The sequence below is a fragment of the Scyliorhinus torazame genome, chromosome 22 (assembly GCF_047496885.1).
Source record: "Scyliorhinus torazame isolate Kashiwa2021f chromosome 22, sScyTor2.1, whole genome shotgun sequence".
Taxonomy (NCBI): Eukaryota; Metazoa; Chordata; class Chondrichthyes; order Carcharhiniformes; family Scyliorhinidae; genus Scyliorhinus; species Scyliorhinus torazame.
In genome coordinates, this window is record NC_092728.1 from 103,036,082 (window position 1) to 103,053,997 (window position 17,916).

Genomic DNA, 17,916 nt, shown 5'->3' on the forward strand with positions numbered 1-17,916 from the left:
TAATGTGGAAGGAGGCGAAGCCCCCCCGGCGTGGAGGCCTGGATAAATGATATGGCTGGGTTCATAAAGTTGGAGAGGATCAGGTTCACCTTGAGAGGGTCTGCGCAGGGGTTCTACAGGCGGTGGCAACCGTTCCTAGACGATCTCGCGGAGCGTTAGAGGAAGGTCGGTCAGCAGCAGCAACCTGGGGGGGGGGGGGCTGCCTGGGAGCCGGGGAAACTGGCACGTATGGGAGAGAGCCAGTGTACAAAGCTATGTAAATATACTATTTTGTCATGTATATATCTTGCTCCGCGCGATTTCTCGTTTCTTTTTTTTTGTAACGGGGGGGGGTTTATTGTTTGTAAGGGAGAAAAATTGTGTTAAAAACTTTAATAAATATATATATTTTTTTAAATACAAAAACAAAATTGGTGATTCGTTCAGGCTCATGCGGATCCATGAGATGGACCCCAATTCGCCCCAAGCAGCTTTAGCACGATTACTACAGTCAAGAGTTTGGCAGCCGGGAGAAGATGATGACATAGAGTCTGACTCCCACCTGTTCACTATTGAGCAATGAGGTATCCAGGTGATGGAAAAAAGGAACCGATGGAGAGATACGGTGTCCTTTCTGGTGGAACCTGCGCCATGTTTGTTGTATGTTTGTTCGTTAGTGTTAATGTTAAGTGTCGTTTGTAAACTTGAAACTTTTTCACGGCCCCACTCCTTTAACCCCCCCTGGCGGTTAATGGAACAAGTTTGTCCCCAGACAACCGTTCAGATGAACTAGTTTGTCAACAGAAACCATTTCAGAGGAACTCGTTTGTCAACAGAAACCAGTTCAGAGGAACTCGTTTGTCAGCAGACAACAAGGCAACCCCCACAACGACCACAGTCTTACCCGTTCTTGCCGGTTGCTCAGGCAGTGAAGAAACGGCACTGATCCATGCCCTGCCTGACGAGCCCCCCTCTGGTCACCGACGCTCAGGTAGAGCACAAATGGCATTGATCACCATCCTACCCGGGGACTCCACCCATTTCTTACCCGCCGCAGCCCATACGCACCCCATTTTGGCACTTTCAGTTCGAAATTCTTTTGTTTGGTTTTGGCAATCCTTAGGTTGCTTCCGTATGATATTTATATCCTCAAAAACTAGGATGGTAGATCGCACAGGCTGCGAGACAGCTCGCACTGTGTCAGTATTTTTCTCGGATGTCTCGAAATAGCGGGTTTAAAAAAGAAATGAGGGAGTCACAGATGGTGACCAATTATAAAGGGAAATTGGCAACAAAGGACAGACAGACAGACATACGAGATCTTAAGCAAGATAATAACAGATATTATGCTTGTGTTCACAGAACTCCAGAACCTCAGGCACCCCAGAGGAAGAAAAAGACAGAAAGACGGAAAGATGAAGACGACCTCCATCTTGTTCACCTGGATCTTAGCGGGATCCCTTCAGTTGCGCGCGGGCGCTACCCCCCCTGACCCCTACCACATAAGCCATGAATGATTCCCACCCCTGCAATACACAGAACCCCAATATAGCTAGCCGTGTGACAGCTAACAATACCCCGACCTGGTGTGATAACTTTATCACCTGGTACTCACTATCGTATGTAGTAGAAGCCCCCTTGGCACTGGCGATACTTTGCAGTGACGTGCAGACACTTATAGAGTCAGGAAATGGCGAAAGAGAGCCGACCGCTCTCGCACCCCGGTATTCAGGTTTAGGTCCCCCATTTTCGGATTCCACCAAACCCCCGAACCCCTTGACATGAATTAAAGTGCATCCGTTTCTCTTTATGTATTCTGTTAAATAAATAAATGTAAACTTACTGCCAGGCCAGAGAAATTTGTGTGCTTCGATTATGTACAGTTTAAGATGTTATAGATTATTTTGGGGATGGTTTGAGTGTGGGTAGTTTATGGAGGATAGTTAGAGGCTCCAGTTTTATTTATTTTTCTCTAATACATGCATTAATGTCATAGCGCCCCCTAGAGTTTTATAATAATGGCTTTTATAATAATGTATGTATTTAAAATGATTTAGGTAAAATTGTGTTCTTAGGATAGGGCAGAGTAGAGCCTGATTATGGGTGCCCCGTTTGCTCAGAGAACGAAGACGATGCAGTAATGTGATCCTTAACGTTTCGCGTGGAGGATCACAAGGAGGGGGGTGTAGCCATCTGGGATGGCCATGTCCCAAATACAAAATGGACACTTTGCAAAGAATGCAGGGAAAATAGACAATATTGAGAATGCAAGCAGGTGCAAGGTCTGTCTGTTGATTAGAGCTGTAGCTCTCAGACAAGATACTGCAGAACCATTTCCATATTAATGAGCCATCCCCGGGAACAAAAAGGCAACATTTAAGTAAACAATGTTAAGACAGACACCCCGGCGCCAGAGGAGACTAAAACAAAGCAAACCAACAGCCACCTCGAACACGCCCAGCAATCAGGGAACCCACCCCTCTATTGGAGGAAAATCGATAAGAACGATTGGGAAACAGCCCAATTAATTGGGGCCAAGTTCAAGGCCCGCCCAAAAGCACGCAAAGCCCTTTTGGGTATAAAATGGATTCCCCAAGAGAGGATCTCTCTCTTGGCCTTGGCTCTCAGCGAGAGACCTGCCAAAGCTGCTCCAGACCAAGTACGTTTCAAGTCAACGCACGCTACGAGATAGACGCTGCTAGTTGCTATCCTGTAAACAGCTCAACCCAGCAGCCTCAGAACCAAGCAACGGCCATTGTTCCTCTGACTGAGTGGGCGCCCGAAGCTAAGTATAGGCTTTTAGTAGTAGTGATAGTTTAGGTTGTAGAGTTTTATGCACGAGTATATTTGACTGTGTGTAAATAAACCTGAGGAAGGAGCTGCGCTCCGAAAGCTAGTGACATCGAAACAAACCTGTTGGACTTTAACCTGGTGTTGTAAGACTTCGTACTGTGCTCACCCCAGTCCAACGCCGGCATCTCCACATCATGTAAATAAATGAGCATTGATTTTGAACTTACTAACTGGTGTAGCGAGTCTTCGGTCAGTATTCGGTTTTGAACCTTGTGGCGGTATCTAAAGATACCTGGCGACTCTTGAGCAAACGTAATTAAACAGAGCCAAATTAAGAAACAACAGCAACGAGCAACACCATGAACAAATTTTCCAAAATTACGATCAATACAAAACGCAGATCCAACACGGAACTCGTTTAAATTAATACACAGTTAGAAAAACAAATAACCAACACTAAAAGATATGTATCTTGGGGGTTGGTTTGCCGGATTGAAGGAGCTGGGAGCGAAGTATGGGCTGGAGCAGGTGGAAACGTTTAGATACAGGCAGGTTTGAGATTTTGCCAGGAAGGAGATACAAAGCTTCCCGGTGGAGCCGGCCTCTACATTGCTAGAGGAGGTGCTAACGACAGAGGAATGGAGAAGGGGGTAGTGTCGGTGGTTTTCGGGGCTATCTTGGAAGAGGAGAAGGCACCGCTGGAAGGGATCAAAGCAGTGGGAGGAAAAGTTGGGAGAGGGTATGGAGATGGGGTTCTGGTGTGAAGTGCTCCGGAGAGTGAACGCCTCCACACCTTGTGCACGAAGTTGGGACTGATACAGCTGAAGGTGGTATATAGAGGACATCTCACAAGGCCGAGGCTGTGCCAGGGCTGGTTTAGCACAGTGGGCTAAACAGTTGGCTTGTAATGCAGAACAAGGCCAGCAGCGCGGGTTCAATTCCCATACCAGCCTCCCCGAACAGGCGGCGGAATGTGGCGACCAGGGGCTTTTCACAGTAACTTCGTTTGAAGCCTACTTGTGACAATAAGCGATTATTATGAGCCAGTTCTTTGAGGGGGTAGAAGATGTGCGTGAACGTTGTGGGGCGGGGGAGGGGGCGCGCAAATCACTTTCCTATGTTTTGGTCCTGTCCAAAGCTGGAGGATTACTGAAAGGAGGTTTTTAGGGCAATCTCTAAAGTGGTGTGTGAAACTGGACTTGGGCTCTCGGGAAGCCATATTTGGGGTGTCAGACCAGCCGGGGTTGGAAATGGGCGTGGAGGCAGATGTTGTAAGCCTTCGCCTCGCTGATCGCCCGAAGGTGCGACCTGTTGGAATTCTTGACTTGAGAAGGTTAAGTTTGAACTGAGGGGAAGGATGGAGGGGTTCTACAATTCATGGGTGTTATTCATTATGCACTTTCAAGAATTGGATAACATCGAACGTTAGTTGGGGGGGGGGGGGGGGTATGGTGTTATTGGTGACTATGGGTGATTCCCGATTCCTTTTTGTTATTTGTTTATGTTAACAAGTGGGCAGTTGTTTGGGGATTGGTTGGAGGATGGGATTGTTGTTGTTGAAATGGGGATTGACATTAAATTTGTTACTGCTTATTGTTTATTGTTGGTTGGTGTAAATATGGGAGAAAATGCGAAAAAGGAGAATAAAACTATATTAAAAAAAATAAAAATACCCCAAAATTCACATTGAATAAATGATTACTTAATAAATAAACGGTTTACTCCCCGAGTTACAATGTAGAAATATTATGGAATCCTCCACTTTATGCTGGGAACGATCTACACATAGCAAGCTGAAATTTGTATTGAAGTACAACTTTGGGCAAATGTGCAATACCTTGCTGCACAGAAGGTGCAGAAGCCTTAAAGGAGGCAAGAAAAAGGGGTTCAAGCCTAAATTATATTTGTTCTCGATCAACACAAAGCTCCACGGGGAGAACATTTACAGAAAGATGGGGGAAGAGAAGTGAGCAGTACATGGAAGTCTTTTGGGACACAGGATCAATTAATGACATAAATGCTTCTGTAATTTTGGCATGCAACAAGGGAAGAGGACCGCACCAGCTAACAAATCACTCACTTAGCTGATTAGTGCATTCTATCCCAGGAACAGAATTCTTTTTCACTCCAAAATAAGCTGCAGGCATTTCAATTTTGTACAAAGGCCGTTTTCTACCTTGGTTTCAATGGAAGACATAAATCAGGAAGAAAGCAATGAGTTGATCCAAGCAGTTTAAAATAACTCAGCTGTGACCCAGATATTCTGCTCTACTACTTACATGGATTAAAGATGTAGAATTCACGACTTTACCTTTGTCAGTCTGTACTGGTAAATTGCTGAGACCATCATGACTACTAATGTGCAACACTTCCCTCCATTACAACAGTGACCACACATCAAAAAGACTTCAATGGTTGTAAAGAGCTTTGGGACATCCTGGGATTGTGAAACGGCACTTGTACAGCACCAATTGTTTAAAAAAAAAAATTTAAAACAGCTAAAAATCGATGATTAAACAATTTATAAAATTAATGAGGACATTTTAATTATTTGTGTTCCCTTTAGTTCTTGTGAATATCACCTGAAACAAGTTACAAAAAGGATCTTATGTTTGGCATGGTGGCTGAAAGGGAAGCGACTTCAAAGCATTTCCATTTCCAGAGAATGTATTCTACACCACCTCTCTCTTTCCCCCCGAACTCATCTATTCTGTTACGCTCCTCAGTATCACAATGAGTCCTCTCACAAGCCAACGTGCCCAGCATTGAGGCGTTAATCGCTCAATACAAGCTCTGTTCAACAGGACGTCATTTGTAGACCTGACGCCTTCAAGTCTCAAAATAACTGCTCTGCTGAGAACTTGGTTGCGACAAGAGACTCCCAGGAAGACAGTAGAAGCTCTTTAGGGATATCCTCAAAGCATTCCTGAGTAGGTCATATGTCCCCCACTAACTCACTGGCGTCCCTGGTTTGTGACGGACCAAACTGGAGCGGTTTCATTCACCAACACACCAAACACATCTAGGGACTTCGCCAGAAACACGCAGAGGTGAAGTCCATGTGTTGGAAAGAGTGTACACACCTACAAACCACCACCTGGCCCGCAAATCGCATACTGAACTTTGAGCTCTAGTTCAGTCGGTCCTGAGATGGCAAGTTATCCTCTATCCTGAGGGACTGCCAAAGCTACCAGACTATAACTCACCGAGCAATCACTATCTACCTGACCAAAAAGGCATTAGAGATTAATCTTTTCCCAAGCTATTTTTCATTTCACGGAAATGCTCACCATGCTGCAATAAAATGTATTTATATAATGCCTTAAAAATAAAATAAAGTCCCACGGCAGTTCACAAGAGCTTGATAAATCAAAATAGGGCATTGTGCCAAAGGAGGGTGACCAAAGACTTGGTCAAAGAGGTAGGTTTTAAGGAGTGTCACAAAGAAAGTAGATGAAGGAGGAAAATTTAATTTAATTTACTCAGACATCTCAAACCCTTATGACCGAATCCACAGGCCAGCTCCCTTGATTCTAATGACTAACAAGAGAGACTTCAGCACAAAATCTAGTGCCCTACTAAAGATTGCTACATGGTCAGGGGTACCATTTTTCATTCTGAGAAGTAGACTAAAAACCCTTCTCAAATGGGCATAAAAGATCCCATTTCAAGAGCAGCAGGGGAGAACTCTTTGAATGGTAATTTTGGCCAATGTAGCATCGATAAACTGATTAACTGGTCTTTCATTCAATTGTTCTTTGTGGGACTTCCTATGTTACAACATACCGACTGCAGTTCAAAGAGTACTTCTCAAATTCTCTCCATCTAATCCAGTCTTGGGCCAATCTCTCCAGTTGTTGCCATGCATAGCCTTGGCTCTCATCTCCTTTTCTGTATCCCACCTCTGTTGAAGAGGGATTGGATTTATCATCAACATTGTTTTGATGATCCTCCATGTTTCAGAGCCATAAAAAGGAGAACTGACTTTACACTAGAGATGAAAATCTTTAGCTTTGTGGCCTTGGTGATCTCTCTTAATTTCAAGATGTTGGAGTGATGAATACCATTCTAGTCGTCCCAATTCTGATCTTTACATCCTCGTCTGTCCCACCGTTAGTACTTACGGCACTACCCAGATAGGTAAAAGATGTTACTTCATCCAGTTCGGTGTTTCTCATCTAAATGGAGTTATTCTTCCTATGTTTAATCGCATGTCCTTTGTTTTCTCTATACTGATGTTAAGGCCAACTCTGGCTGATATTTGCTGTCAATTGGCAGGTTTTATTTTGCATCTGTATGTGGTTGTGTGATAATAAAGCCAAGTCAACCGCAAAGTCTAAATCTTCCAGCTGTTCTGTGAGGGCCCATTGTATGCCATTTCTTGTCTGATGTTGTTTGCCTGCAAGTGCACAAAGGGAATACGCAGAGGCTAACAGAGAAGTTAAAGCTAGTATCAGAACAGATGAGAGGTCAACACAATATCAAAAGGCTATGTGAAATAGCTATCAGATGGGAAGATCATTTCAACCAAATCCTGAATAGACTCCCACCAGCCAAATCAGCTGACATCCGATCTTCAGAAAACCTACTGGGTGTCAGTTGTGAGCCACCATCAAAAACAGAAATCAGGAAAGTCATCTCATCATGAAGTACTTAATTGAATGCAAAGCACTGGAGACATCCTGCAGTTGTGAAAGATGCAGATACTGCAAACAAACATTTTACTTCAATTGCATCATTTGAGTTACTGGATTTCTACACATTCGGCTGCCCCAAGTCTGTTTTCTACAACGTTCCTTCTTCGATACGGGTTTAGTTTATAAATTAGTCATGAGGTGTGCGCAAAACTGGCAAGGCACCATGGATTGCCCACTCTCAAGTGCCTTGAAAAGATGATTCGAAGCATTTTAGTAGCGAGTGTGTTTTGGCAATGGAACGAGGTTACTTAGGAGGGCATTAAAAGTCAACCACACCATGGGATCAAAATCACATATAGACCTGATCTAGTAGGTGTGTCATGTACTCTTCCTTGAAAGATATGAATGACTTGTTCGGCACATGGTGGCACATGGGTCAGCACTGCTGCTTCACAGCGCCAGGGACTGGATTCAACTCCAGCCTTGGGTGACTGCCTATGTGGAGTTTGCACATTCTCACAATGTCTCTGGGTGCTCCGGTTTCCTCCCACAGTCCAAAGATGTGCAGGTTAGGTGGACTGGCCATGATCAGTGCAGGCTCGCTGAGCCGAATGGCCTCCTTCTGTACTGTCTGGATTCTATGGTTAATCAACTTTAGAACAGTCCAGTACTTAGTGATCCAAGATGGGAAATCTTTGATTTTACACTCAAATAGTTATGTAATTCTGTACCATAAATTGGAAAGTAAATACAGAAAAAAAATACATACATATAAAAATATATACACACACACAATCTAATAATAATAATCTTCATTAGTGTCACAAGTAGACTTGCATAAACACTGCAATGGAAATCACTGTGAAAGTCCCATAGTCACCACATTCCGGCGCCTGTTCAGGTACACTGAGGGAGAATTCAGAATGTCCAATTCACCTAACAAGAACGTCTTTCAGGACTTGTGGGACAAAACCGGAGCACCCAGAGGAAACCCACGCAGAATGTACAGACTCTGCACCGTGACCCAAGCCAGGAATCGAACCCGGGTCCTACACTGTGAAGCCCATTGCTAACCACTGTGCCACCCCAAAAATGTTGTTGTCCAACAAGTTAGAAAATGAACACTTCCCCATTCTAAGAATTGCCAGTTACAGTAATCTTCAGACAAAGACAAAAGCAACTCAACAGTTCCTCCGACAGCGCCTGTCCAAGCAGCAACCTCCACCACCGAGAAGGGCAGCAGGTGCATAGGAATACCACCACCTGCAAGCTCCCTGCCAAGCCACACACCACCCTGATTTACAACTATGGGGGCGATTTTGAGCCCACACTTGCTGCCAGTGAAAAACATGGCATGGGCTCAAAATCCAGAGGGAATCGTAAACTGCGATTTTCTCCGGCATGATTGGGATTTGTGATTTTCACCCTCATCACTGTGGAGTAGTGCGAATCAGCCCGGGAACCTCCTTTTAACAGATTAGTATGTCATTAGCGAGTACTTACTCTGAACCTGCCCTCCTCACTGCAGGTTCACCAAGCGCTGGAGTGTTTACAAAAGGTTTACATAAACTTGAACCTAGTGGATTCACCTCAGAGGGGGAATTCGGAGGCGAATGCTCAGACAGCCATGAATCTCCAGGATCGTCAATGGTCAGGGTGTACCGGAGAGGACACGGGGATACAGATAAGTTCAATTTGGGGTCGAGACTGGGCTTCAGTCTCTCGATTTAGGTGGGAGGGTCGCTAGCAGACCTTACCTTCATTTCAAGGCATCCTGGCTTTAAGGGGGTCTGGAAGCGGGCGTGTGGGATCATTTCATGTGTCCTCCTTGCTGGGCCACTGGGTCCTTGGTGGGAGGAGGTGAATACAGAGGTCCAGTACTGGGGGCGACTGAGGTTTTTGGGTGGGGTGCTTTTGTGAGGGCCACGAAGAATCCAGCACAAGTTGAAGGATAGAAAGAAATAACATTTACTTACAATAACATATACACAACAGCAGCAGCAACTCCCTTGCTGCTCACTCCTCTCTAGCTGCTCACTCCTCTCTAGCTGGTTCCAAACTGGCCAGCTTTATTTATGCAGGGAATTTGCTAATGATTTCTCAGCCCCCTCATTGGGGAAGCTCATACTCCAAAGGATTGTGGGATTACCATTAGTCCCCAGCCAGTGGTAAGCAGGCAGGTTATAACAGGTGCTATGACTGGCCAGAGTAGAGTGGAGTCTCAGGGATGGGTTGCACCCTGCCTCATGAGGAATGAAGGCCCTCTCACTTGGAGTAGCACGACTGCAGTGCAAGTAGAACCGCACACTTAGGCAGCACTGTAAGGATAAAGAGCTGTATTGAATTGCAATTCTGTCAGGAATTAGTTTTTTGGGCTGTGAACTGGGGAAAATGAGGTTGCCTTTTAGGTATTGTGATGAATGCAGAAATTTTAGATAGATTGTATTATAAGTATTTGGTGAAGTAAAGGTTTAAAAACCTGGATTATGGTGCGTTTAATAATCTGGGTTTGAAAGACAGCAAAGCTGTTAGGAGCCAGAGGTGCAACTAGGCATCGTAAAAAGCTTGGGCTAATGCAATTTTGTTTTGATTAAGGGGATTCCCTGGGGAGTTAATTACTTTCCAGCTTGGTAAGATGATGTCATTGCTGGGTGGAGTTGAGGCTTTGAGAAAACATTCTCAGTTCGTCTGATCTGGCTGAAGGTGTGTAGTGAAACAGTTTTGCTCTCACTCAAAGTTAGTTAAAAGAAATTAACTGTATTTAAAGCAGTGCAGATTTGTCCGAGGACAAGGAGGAGCTGAAACAAATCAGTTGAAAACAGCTTTTGAAGACATCCAGACAGAGTTTCTGCAAGGATTTGGACCAGAATCAGATCTGTTCTGTAAAGCAGTGTCAAGAGATCTTTCTCAAAGAATAACTCTGTAAAGTATTCTTCTGTGCCATTTAGGGTGGAGTTGAGAGCTGAAATAGTCTATTTCTTTCTTGTTTAAGTGGGAATAAATATAGCACGGGAGTATTCTCGGAGCAGTATTGTTTAAGGGTAATTGGAAGCAATTTCCAGGTTTGAGGAAGATTTTAATACTGTGTTAATAAAAAAAGTTTAATAATATACCATAATTCCTAATTCTTTGTGTAATCGCTCCTGGAGACACGTACGTATCCATTCCCCACAGTCTTACAAAATTAAATAAAATATTGGGGTTTCAGTCCAGTATTCTAGCCACTATTGGGGTCTGGTCTGGGATCATAATAGTATGTGCTCGAAATGCTAATTGCAAGCTCAGCTGTGCTTCCCTGCCACAAGAGGCAGTCATTTTCCTGATGTGCTATCTCACCATTCATTGATTAGTCACTTGGTGCCATTGAAATTTGAAGACCTAAACATCAGTGCCACTGAAAGCAGCTGTTTCTACTCCTGGCTGGGGCACCTTATTGAACCGGTTAATTACAATTTAGTTTAATGTTTTAATTTTCATTTGTGATCCACTTTTTGTTTAAGGCAGTTTCCCTTTAGGAACCGTTCCTTTAATTTGTCGCTCAGTTCATTTTGTTTACTTGAACTGTGTGTCAAACAAAATAGTTAGAGTGCAGCTACTGAAGGGAGTGACTGCTTCCTGGTGCTGTGTCTGGACTCTCCTTTGCGAGGCGAAGGGACCTGGTGTCTGGGCAGGAGCAGCATGTTACTGCTGATGAGGGAGTACACCAACTACAGGGGAGGCCCTGGAACTGGGTTGAAGGCCGCCTCCAAAATAACACCTGCAGCCTTCATCAGAGGGAGGAGCAAGAGGCTGGGATGGTGTATTTAAGCAACAACAAGAGGCCCAAGGCCTGAAGGTGCCTCAGCCCTCAGGAGAGGGAGGAGCAGGAAGAGAACAACAACAAGTGCAAGGAGAGGAAGGTTGGTGCTTTATTTACTTATTCATCACCTGTGTCAGGACAGACGTGGGAGGTGAAACAAACGGCCATCGTGAACTTTTGCTGGGCTTCCTCTGGCCTGAAGACACTGTTCTTCCACCCACTGACTGAAGACGACCGCAAAGGCCAACCCTGCCTCCTCTCCACCAAACCTGGGGCACCGGTTAAACCTTTTTTGATGCCCCACGTTCCAGCCTCCCTTGTGTGCCTACCTCCGTCTCTCTCTCCCCCTCCACACTAATTTCCTTTGTTGTTGAACAAAAAGATGATTCCACAATGTGGGGGAGAGAGAGTGCCTCTGCAAACTCGGCTTAAAATCAACATCAATCACTTGGGTGGGTGTAGCACCACCTGAATGGCAGCAACATCTTTGCCAGTGGCAGTGCCACCTATGTGGGAGTGGTAGTTTCTCAGGCCTCCGCTACTCCCACAACCCCGTCACCCTGTAAATAGGTGATACAAAAACTCGTCAGGGTGAAGGGCTACACCCAACCCACCATGTCGATTGAGGCAGCGTCCAATTGAGGCTGGGGTAGTCGATCTCTTGGCCACTGTTCCCATCTCAAAAATGAATGGGAAGCCTGTGCTTATACCAGAAAACATTCGACAGGGTGGATCACAAATCTGCGAGCATTCTGGTTCAGGACGCATTGTCACCCAGATCATACTTCTGTACGCAGCCGCAGTTTCTCTCAGTACGAAGTCTTACAACACCAGGTTAAAGTCCAACAGGTTTGTTTCGATGTCACTAGCTTTCGGAGCGCTGCTCTTTCCTCAGGTGAATGAAGAGGTATGTTCCAGAAACACATATATAGACAAATTCAAAGATGCCAAACAATGCTTGGAATGGTCGCATTCCAAGCATTGTTTGGCATCTTTGAATTTGTCTATGTGTGTGTTTCTGGAACATACCTCTTCATTCACCTGAGGAAAGAGCAGCGCTCCGAAAGCTAGTGACATCGAAACAAACCTGTTGGACTTTAACCTGGTGTTATAAGACTTCGTACTGTGCTCACTCCAGTCCAACGCCGGCATCTCCACATCGCAGTTTCTCTCGTTAAGGTTAGACCCTGACAACATCCCTTCGCTTTAGGGGAAGGGGTGTGTCCGGCTGTCCTTCGTCCAGCCAACTGTCTTGTATTCTATCAGCGTGGAGCCTGTCTGTGACTCTTGGAGGATGTTGTCAGGATTGGTTCGGAGTGAGCAGGTCCGGGGTGGTCCATTTTGTTTTCTAAATTTAGAGTAGCCAATTAATTTTATCCAATTAAGGGGCAATTTAATGTGGCCAATCCACCTACCTTGCACATCTTTGGGTTTTTAATTGCACCGGATACAAAGGCCCATTCTCTTTAAAATTTAGATAAGAGAATATTAAAAATTCTGGAACACTAACTTCGTGAATTCTGCAGCCAAATTCAAGGTAAACAGCAACAGCCACAAATGACAATGACTACGCTGCACAAGTGAATTAAATTTACATTATGGAACGTTATGAAGTGCAGTATTACGGTTAAAAGGTAATTTCAGGAATCCCATACACTTTAGTAAAGCCAGTGGAAACACCTGCATTTTTAGAATTTTTTTTTTTGTTGATTAAACCAGTTGGTAAAATATCTCTATATTCAGCTGTGTTCAAACCAGTTTTCAATATTGCCATCACATTCCTCTTAAACATAAACAGAATAGACCAATCAAGAAGTTTAGATACAGTTTCATTAGCTATTCAGCAGTTGAGGCAACCAATTGCCCTGAAGCAGTGTGATCGGTTACCTTAATTTCCACATCTTCCGAAAATCCTCCAGAGCAAAACCAGAGCTGGATGGACAAAGTGGTTCATTTTCCATTAAACACAGTAGCTTCCGATTTTGCTGAAAAGGCCAAGCAAATTATACTTTTTGGGCGCTGGTTAAGCCAGCATTTATTGCCCTAGTTGCCCTTCAGAAGATGTTGGTGAGCTACCTTCTTGAGCCCCTACAGTGCCTGAGGTGTAGGTACACCCACAGTGCGGTCAGGGAGGGAGTTTGACCCAGTGACAGTGAAGGAACTGTGACATATTTCCAAGTCAGGATGGTGGGGGGCTTGGAGAGGAACCTCCAGGTAGTGGAGTTCCCAGGTATCTGCTGCCCTTGTTCTCCTAGGTGGTATTCGCTTGCTGAATTCCTGCAGTGCATCTTGTAGATGGTACACACGGCTGCCACTGTTCGTCGTGCTGGAGGGATTGAACATTTATGGAAGAGGTAGAAATCAAGCAAGCTGTTTTTGTCCTGGATGATGTGGAGTTTCTGGTGTTGTTGGAGCTGCACTCATCTAGGCAAGTGGAGTGTATTGCATCACATTCCTGACGTGTGCCTTGGTAGATGGTGGACAGGCTTTTGGCTGGTGGGGGGGGGTCCAGTTTAGTTTCTGGTCAATGGTGACCACCAGGACATTCATAGTGAGGATTCAGCAATGATAATGCATGTCAAGGGGCGATGGTTAGATCCTGTCTTGTTGGAGATGGCCATTGCCTGGCACGAATATTACTCTTCAACCCAAGCCAGTCTTGCTGCATATGGATGTGGACTACTTCAGTATCTGAGGAGTCGCGAATGGTGAACATTGTGCAGTCATCCGCAAACATCCCACTTCTGACCATATGATGGAAGGTCATTGATGAAGCAGCTGAAGGTGGTTAGATCCAGGACATTACCCTGAGGAACTTCTGCAGTTATGTCCTGGAGTGGAGATGATTGACCTCCAACCACCACAACCATCTTCCTTTGTGCCAGGTATGACTCTAATCAGCGAAGGGTTTTCCTCCCGATTCCCATTAACTCCAGTTTTGCTGGTCCTCCTTGATGCCATATTCAGTCAAATGGTGCATTAATTCAAGCACAGTCACTCTCGCCCCACCTCTGGCATTCAGCTCTTTTGTCCAAGGCTGTAATGAGGTCAGGAGCCAAGTGACCCTGGTGGAACCCAAACTTGAGTGCCTATGAGAAAGTTATTGCTGAGTAAGTGCCGTTTGATAGCACTGTTGATGGCCCCTTCTATCACTTTGCTGATGACTGAGAGTAGACTGATAGTAAGTGGCCAGGTTGGATTGGTCTTTTTCCTGTGTACAAGACATAGCCTGGCAATTTCCCACATTGCCTGGTAGCTGTACTGGAACATCTTGGCCAGGGGCACTGCGAGGTCTGAAGCACAGGTCTTCAGTACTATTGCTAGGATATTGTCAGGGACCTAGCCTTTGCAGTTTCCAGTGCCTTCAGTCATTTCTTGACATCACAGAGTGAATCAAACTGGTTGAAGACTGATATCTGTAATGCTGGGGATCTCAGGAGGCGGCAAGAGACATAACATCCACCATCTGCAATGCTTAATATCCTTGCCTTTTGCACCGATGTGCTGGACTCCCCCATCATCGGGGATGAGGTTTGTGAAGACCTCCTCCATTGAGTTCTTGAATTGTCCACCACCGTTTCCAGCTGGACGTGGCAGGACTGCAGAGTTTAGATCTGATGGTTGTGAAATCGCTTAGTTCTGTTTATTGCTTGTTGTTAGGCACACAAGTAGCCCTCTGTTGTAGCATCACCAGGTTGACACCTCACTTTTTAGGTATGCCTGGCGTTGCTCTTGGCATGCTCTTCTGCACTCTTCATTGAACCAGCTTGATGGTAATGATAGAATGGGGAATATACTGGGCTATGGGGTTACAGATAGTGGCCGAATACAATTCTGCTGCTGCTGACAGCCCACAGCGCCTCATGGATGCCCAGTCTAGAGTTGCTAGATCTGTTCGAGTTTATTCCATTTATCATGGTAGTACTACCACACAACACGGCAGAGGGTATCCTCAATGTGAAGATGGGACACTGTCCGCACAAGAACTGCATTGTGGTCGCTTCTACCTATACAATCATGACAGATACATTTGCGGCAGGCAGGTTGGTGAGGATGAGGTCAAGTATGTTTTTCCCTGTTGTTGGTTCCTTACCACCTGCAGTCGAGCAGCTTTGTACTTTAGGACCCGGCCAGCTCGGTCTGTGGTGGTACTACTGAGACATTCTTGGCGATGGACAATAAGGTCCCCACTCAAAGTACATGTGCGCCCTTGCCACCCTCAGTCCTTCCTCCAAGTGGTGCTCAACCTAGAAGAGTACTGATTCATCAGCTGATGGTGGACGGTATGTGGTAATCAGCAAGATTTGACCTGGTGCCATGGGACTTCATGGAGTCTAGAATTGATGATAACTAAGTCTTTTCTAGTTATGTGACAAATCTTTTGATGCTGTTTCAACTGCAGCAGCAATGTGAGCACCCTCCATTCAACTTTGAAATCTGGTCATCTGATTATCTATTCTGCAAAACTCATCAAACCTTACATCCTGAACAAAGAGCACAGTTGACACAATGAAAATCACACCTTACAATGCAAAAATGACGCAGGTTTTAAACTGCGAGTCAATGGGGAATAGCGACATTAAACAGATGAGCACTGCACTGGAACAAGCTCAGGTACATTATGTCCACTGTTCCAGGGAAAATGTTCTCCAGCAAGCATATCGCATTACCTGACCAATCAAATGAATAAGATTCTTTGTTCACCTTGCCTGAAGAACAGCAAAAAAAAAAAAAATTAACCCGCTTTATGCATTTGATTAGACAATATTATAATGTAGAAAGGGATAAGGCAAATCGCATTATGTATACCACTCGCTCCATTGATGATCTTTTGATATTTACGAATAAAAATGCTCAATTAAATCTTTTCCATAGAAAAGTGGTGCCATTCATTTTACATACTGCTGCTGAATGCAGTAATGGATTAATAACAAGAACATTATTCTGTCGAACAAACTCGAAGAACCTCATTTTAACTCCTGCATTAACATTTTTAAAATACATTAGTTTTGTGATTCGTTTCACAATAAAAAGGCTATTTTCTAAAAGAACTAAAACTGATCGACAAATCTTTAAAGCAACATTGGTCATGCTGTATGTACAACACTACCTTCACAGGTTCTTGCACAGATTTCTCTTTCTGCCCATCTCGCTTTCTGTCAGCATCACTCCCATCCTCTGTGCCACTGGGTTTCCCCCGTGATTCAGTTGCATTGTCCAAGCAATTGGTTTGTTTCCTCCCCATACCTGCATCCTGACACACTGCTCTCAGGAATATTTTATATAGATACTCATATAAAGCTTTCAGCATCCTGTATCTTAATGGTCCAAAACTAGAAATTTGTATGACTGCTACTGGGGAGATGCAGCAGCACCCTACACACTGCTACACATACTGAACCACAGGCCAGAAAGGGATGTGAAAGTAATGCAGAGGAGTCTCATTCTCCCTGCAGTGTCGCAAAGCCTGCAGACTCAATGCAGTATTTTCCTAACCACTCACAGAACAAGACACTAACATGCTTTATCTGTGTACTACTCCATAGCCAATCACATTATAGAACCTGATGCAGAGGCATCTGTGAGGTCAGTTGACGAAAAGCTGCTGAGCAGTTCATATCGATCCATCAATTTCTCATGTCACACCAGAACATTATGCTTTGCATACACACTGGAGATATTGTGAACCATTTGTTTTAATGGGATCCATTGCGGAAACATAGACAGAGCTCATTCATAGAATCATAGCATCCCTACAGTGCAGAAGGTAATTTGGCCCATCAAGTCTGCACCGATGCTTCTAATGAGCACTCTGCCCTTGCCCACCTCCTCCTATCCCCGCAACCTAAACTGCACTTCCCTAGACACTAAGGGACAACTTATCATGGCCAATCCACCTAACAGGCACATCTTTGGACTGAGAGAGGAAACCCACGCAGACACAGGGAGAACGTACAAACTCCACAGGTAGTCACCCAAGGCCGGAATTGAACCCGGATCCCTGCCACTGTGAGGCAACAGCGCTAATGCTGTGCACCCATTGAATTGACTGTACCAAGGTGATAATTGGGAGGAGGCACTTCACATGACTTAGTATCACCCCCTGCCCTAGATTTACTACAAGAGAAATATAGTTGCCGCTGCTTTGGAATATGTAGACAACCAGTCTGCAAAGACCTAACATTAACATAAAACAAACATGATCACAAAAGTCCCCTTCTGAATAATTTGGCTCAATACTTCAAACTGTGACAGATTAAGAGTTATTTTTGAAATCAAATCCAAGATAATCGGTACATTATAATCGGTGACTAGAGTTCACCTTAGTAAAAGCAGCATTAAAATGCACTTTTTTTTGTATGGAATGAATGAAAAATGAGCAATGCAAGTCAAGTTAGGACTCCCGATCCAAGTATTTTGGGATTTGTCCAGAAGGCTGAACAAGTTTCAATAAAGAAATGACAAAATGAAACGCAACTTTTAGGTGAGAAGATTAATTATGGTTGAAGTGTCAAATCATTGTCATGTGGGCATCACTGACAGAGCCAGACTTTACGACACATCTCTTTGATGTCCTTGAGGAGCCAGTGGTGAGGTACCCTTTTGAACACTTGCAATCCACATTGGAAGGCATGACCATAATGCTGTTAGGTAGGGAGTTCCAGGACTTAGTGTTGATGGTGGAACATGATATACAATTAAATCCAA

At 44.5% G+C, this 17,916-nt stretch overlaps 1 protein-coding gene across 4 annotated transcripts in view; it reads right to left on the minus strand.

Annotated features, from left to right (window-relative positions):
- Nucleotides 1-17,916, minus strand: part of slc25a25b (solute carrier family 25 member 25b) — a 58,993-nt gene that overhangs the window by 31,377 nt on the left and 9,700 nt on the right. The window contains exons 1-2 of one of the 4 annotated variants that reach the window (XM_072488770.1): nucleotides 4,853-4,934; nucleotides 3,000-3,073 (exon numbers count right to left, since the gene is read on the minus strand). The exons of 2 other annotated variants lie outside the window; for them this stretch is intronic. In XM_072488770.1, coding sequence (XP_072344871.1) covers nucleotides 3,000-3,073; nucleotides 4,853-4,919 — 141 coding nt within the window. In that variant the 5' untranslated portion in view covers nucleotides 4,920-4,934. Of the gene's footprint in view, nucleotides 1-2,999; nucleotides 3,074-4,852; nucleotides 4,935-16,318; nucleotides 16,608-17,916 lie in introns of those variants that run through there. One more of the 4 variants, XM_072488766.1, reaches the window with a different exon arrangement.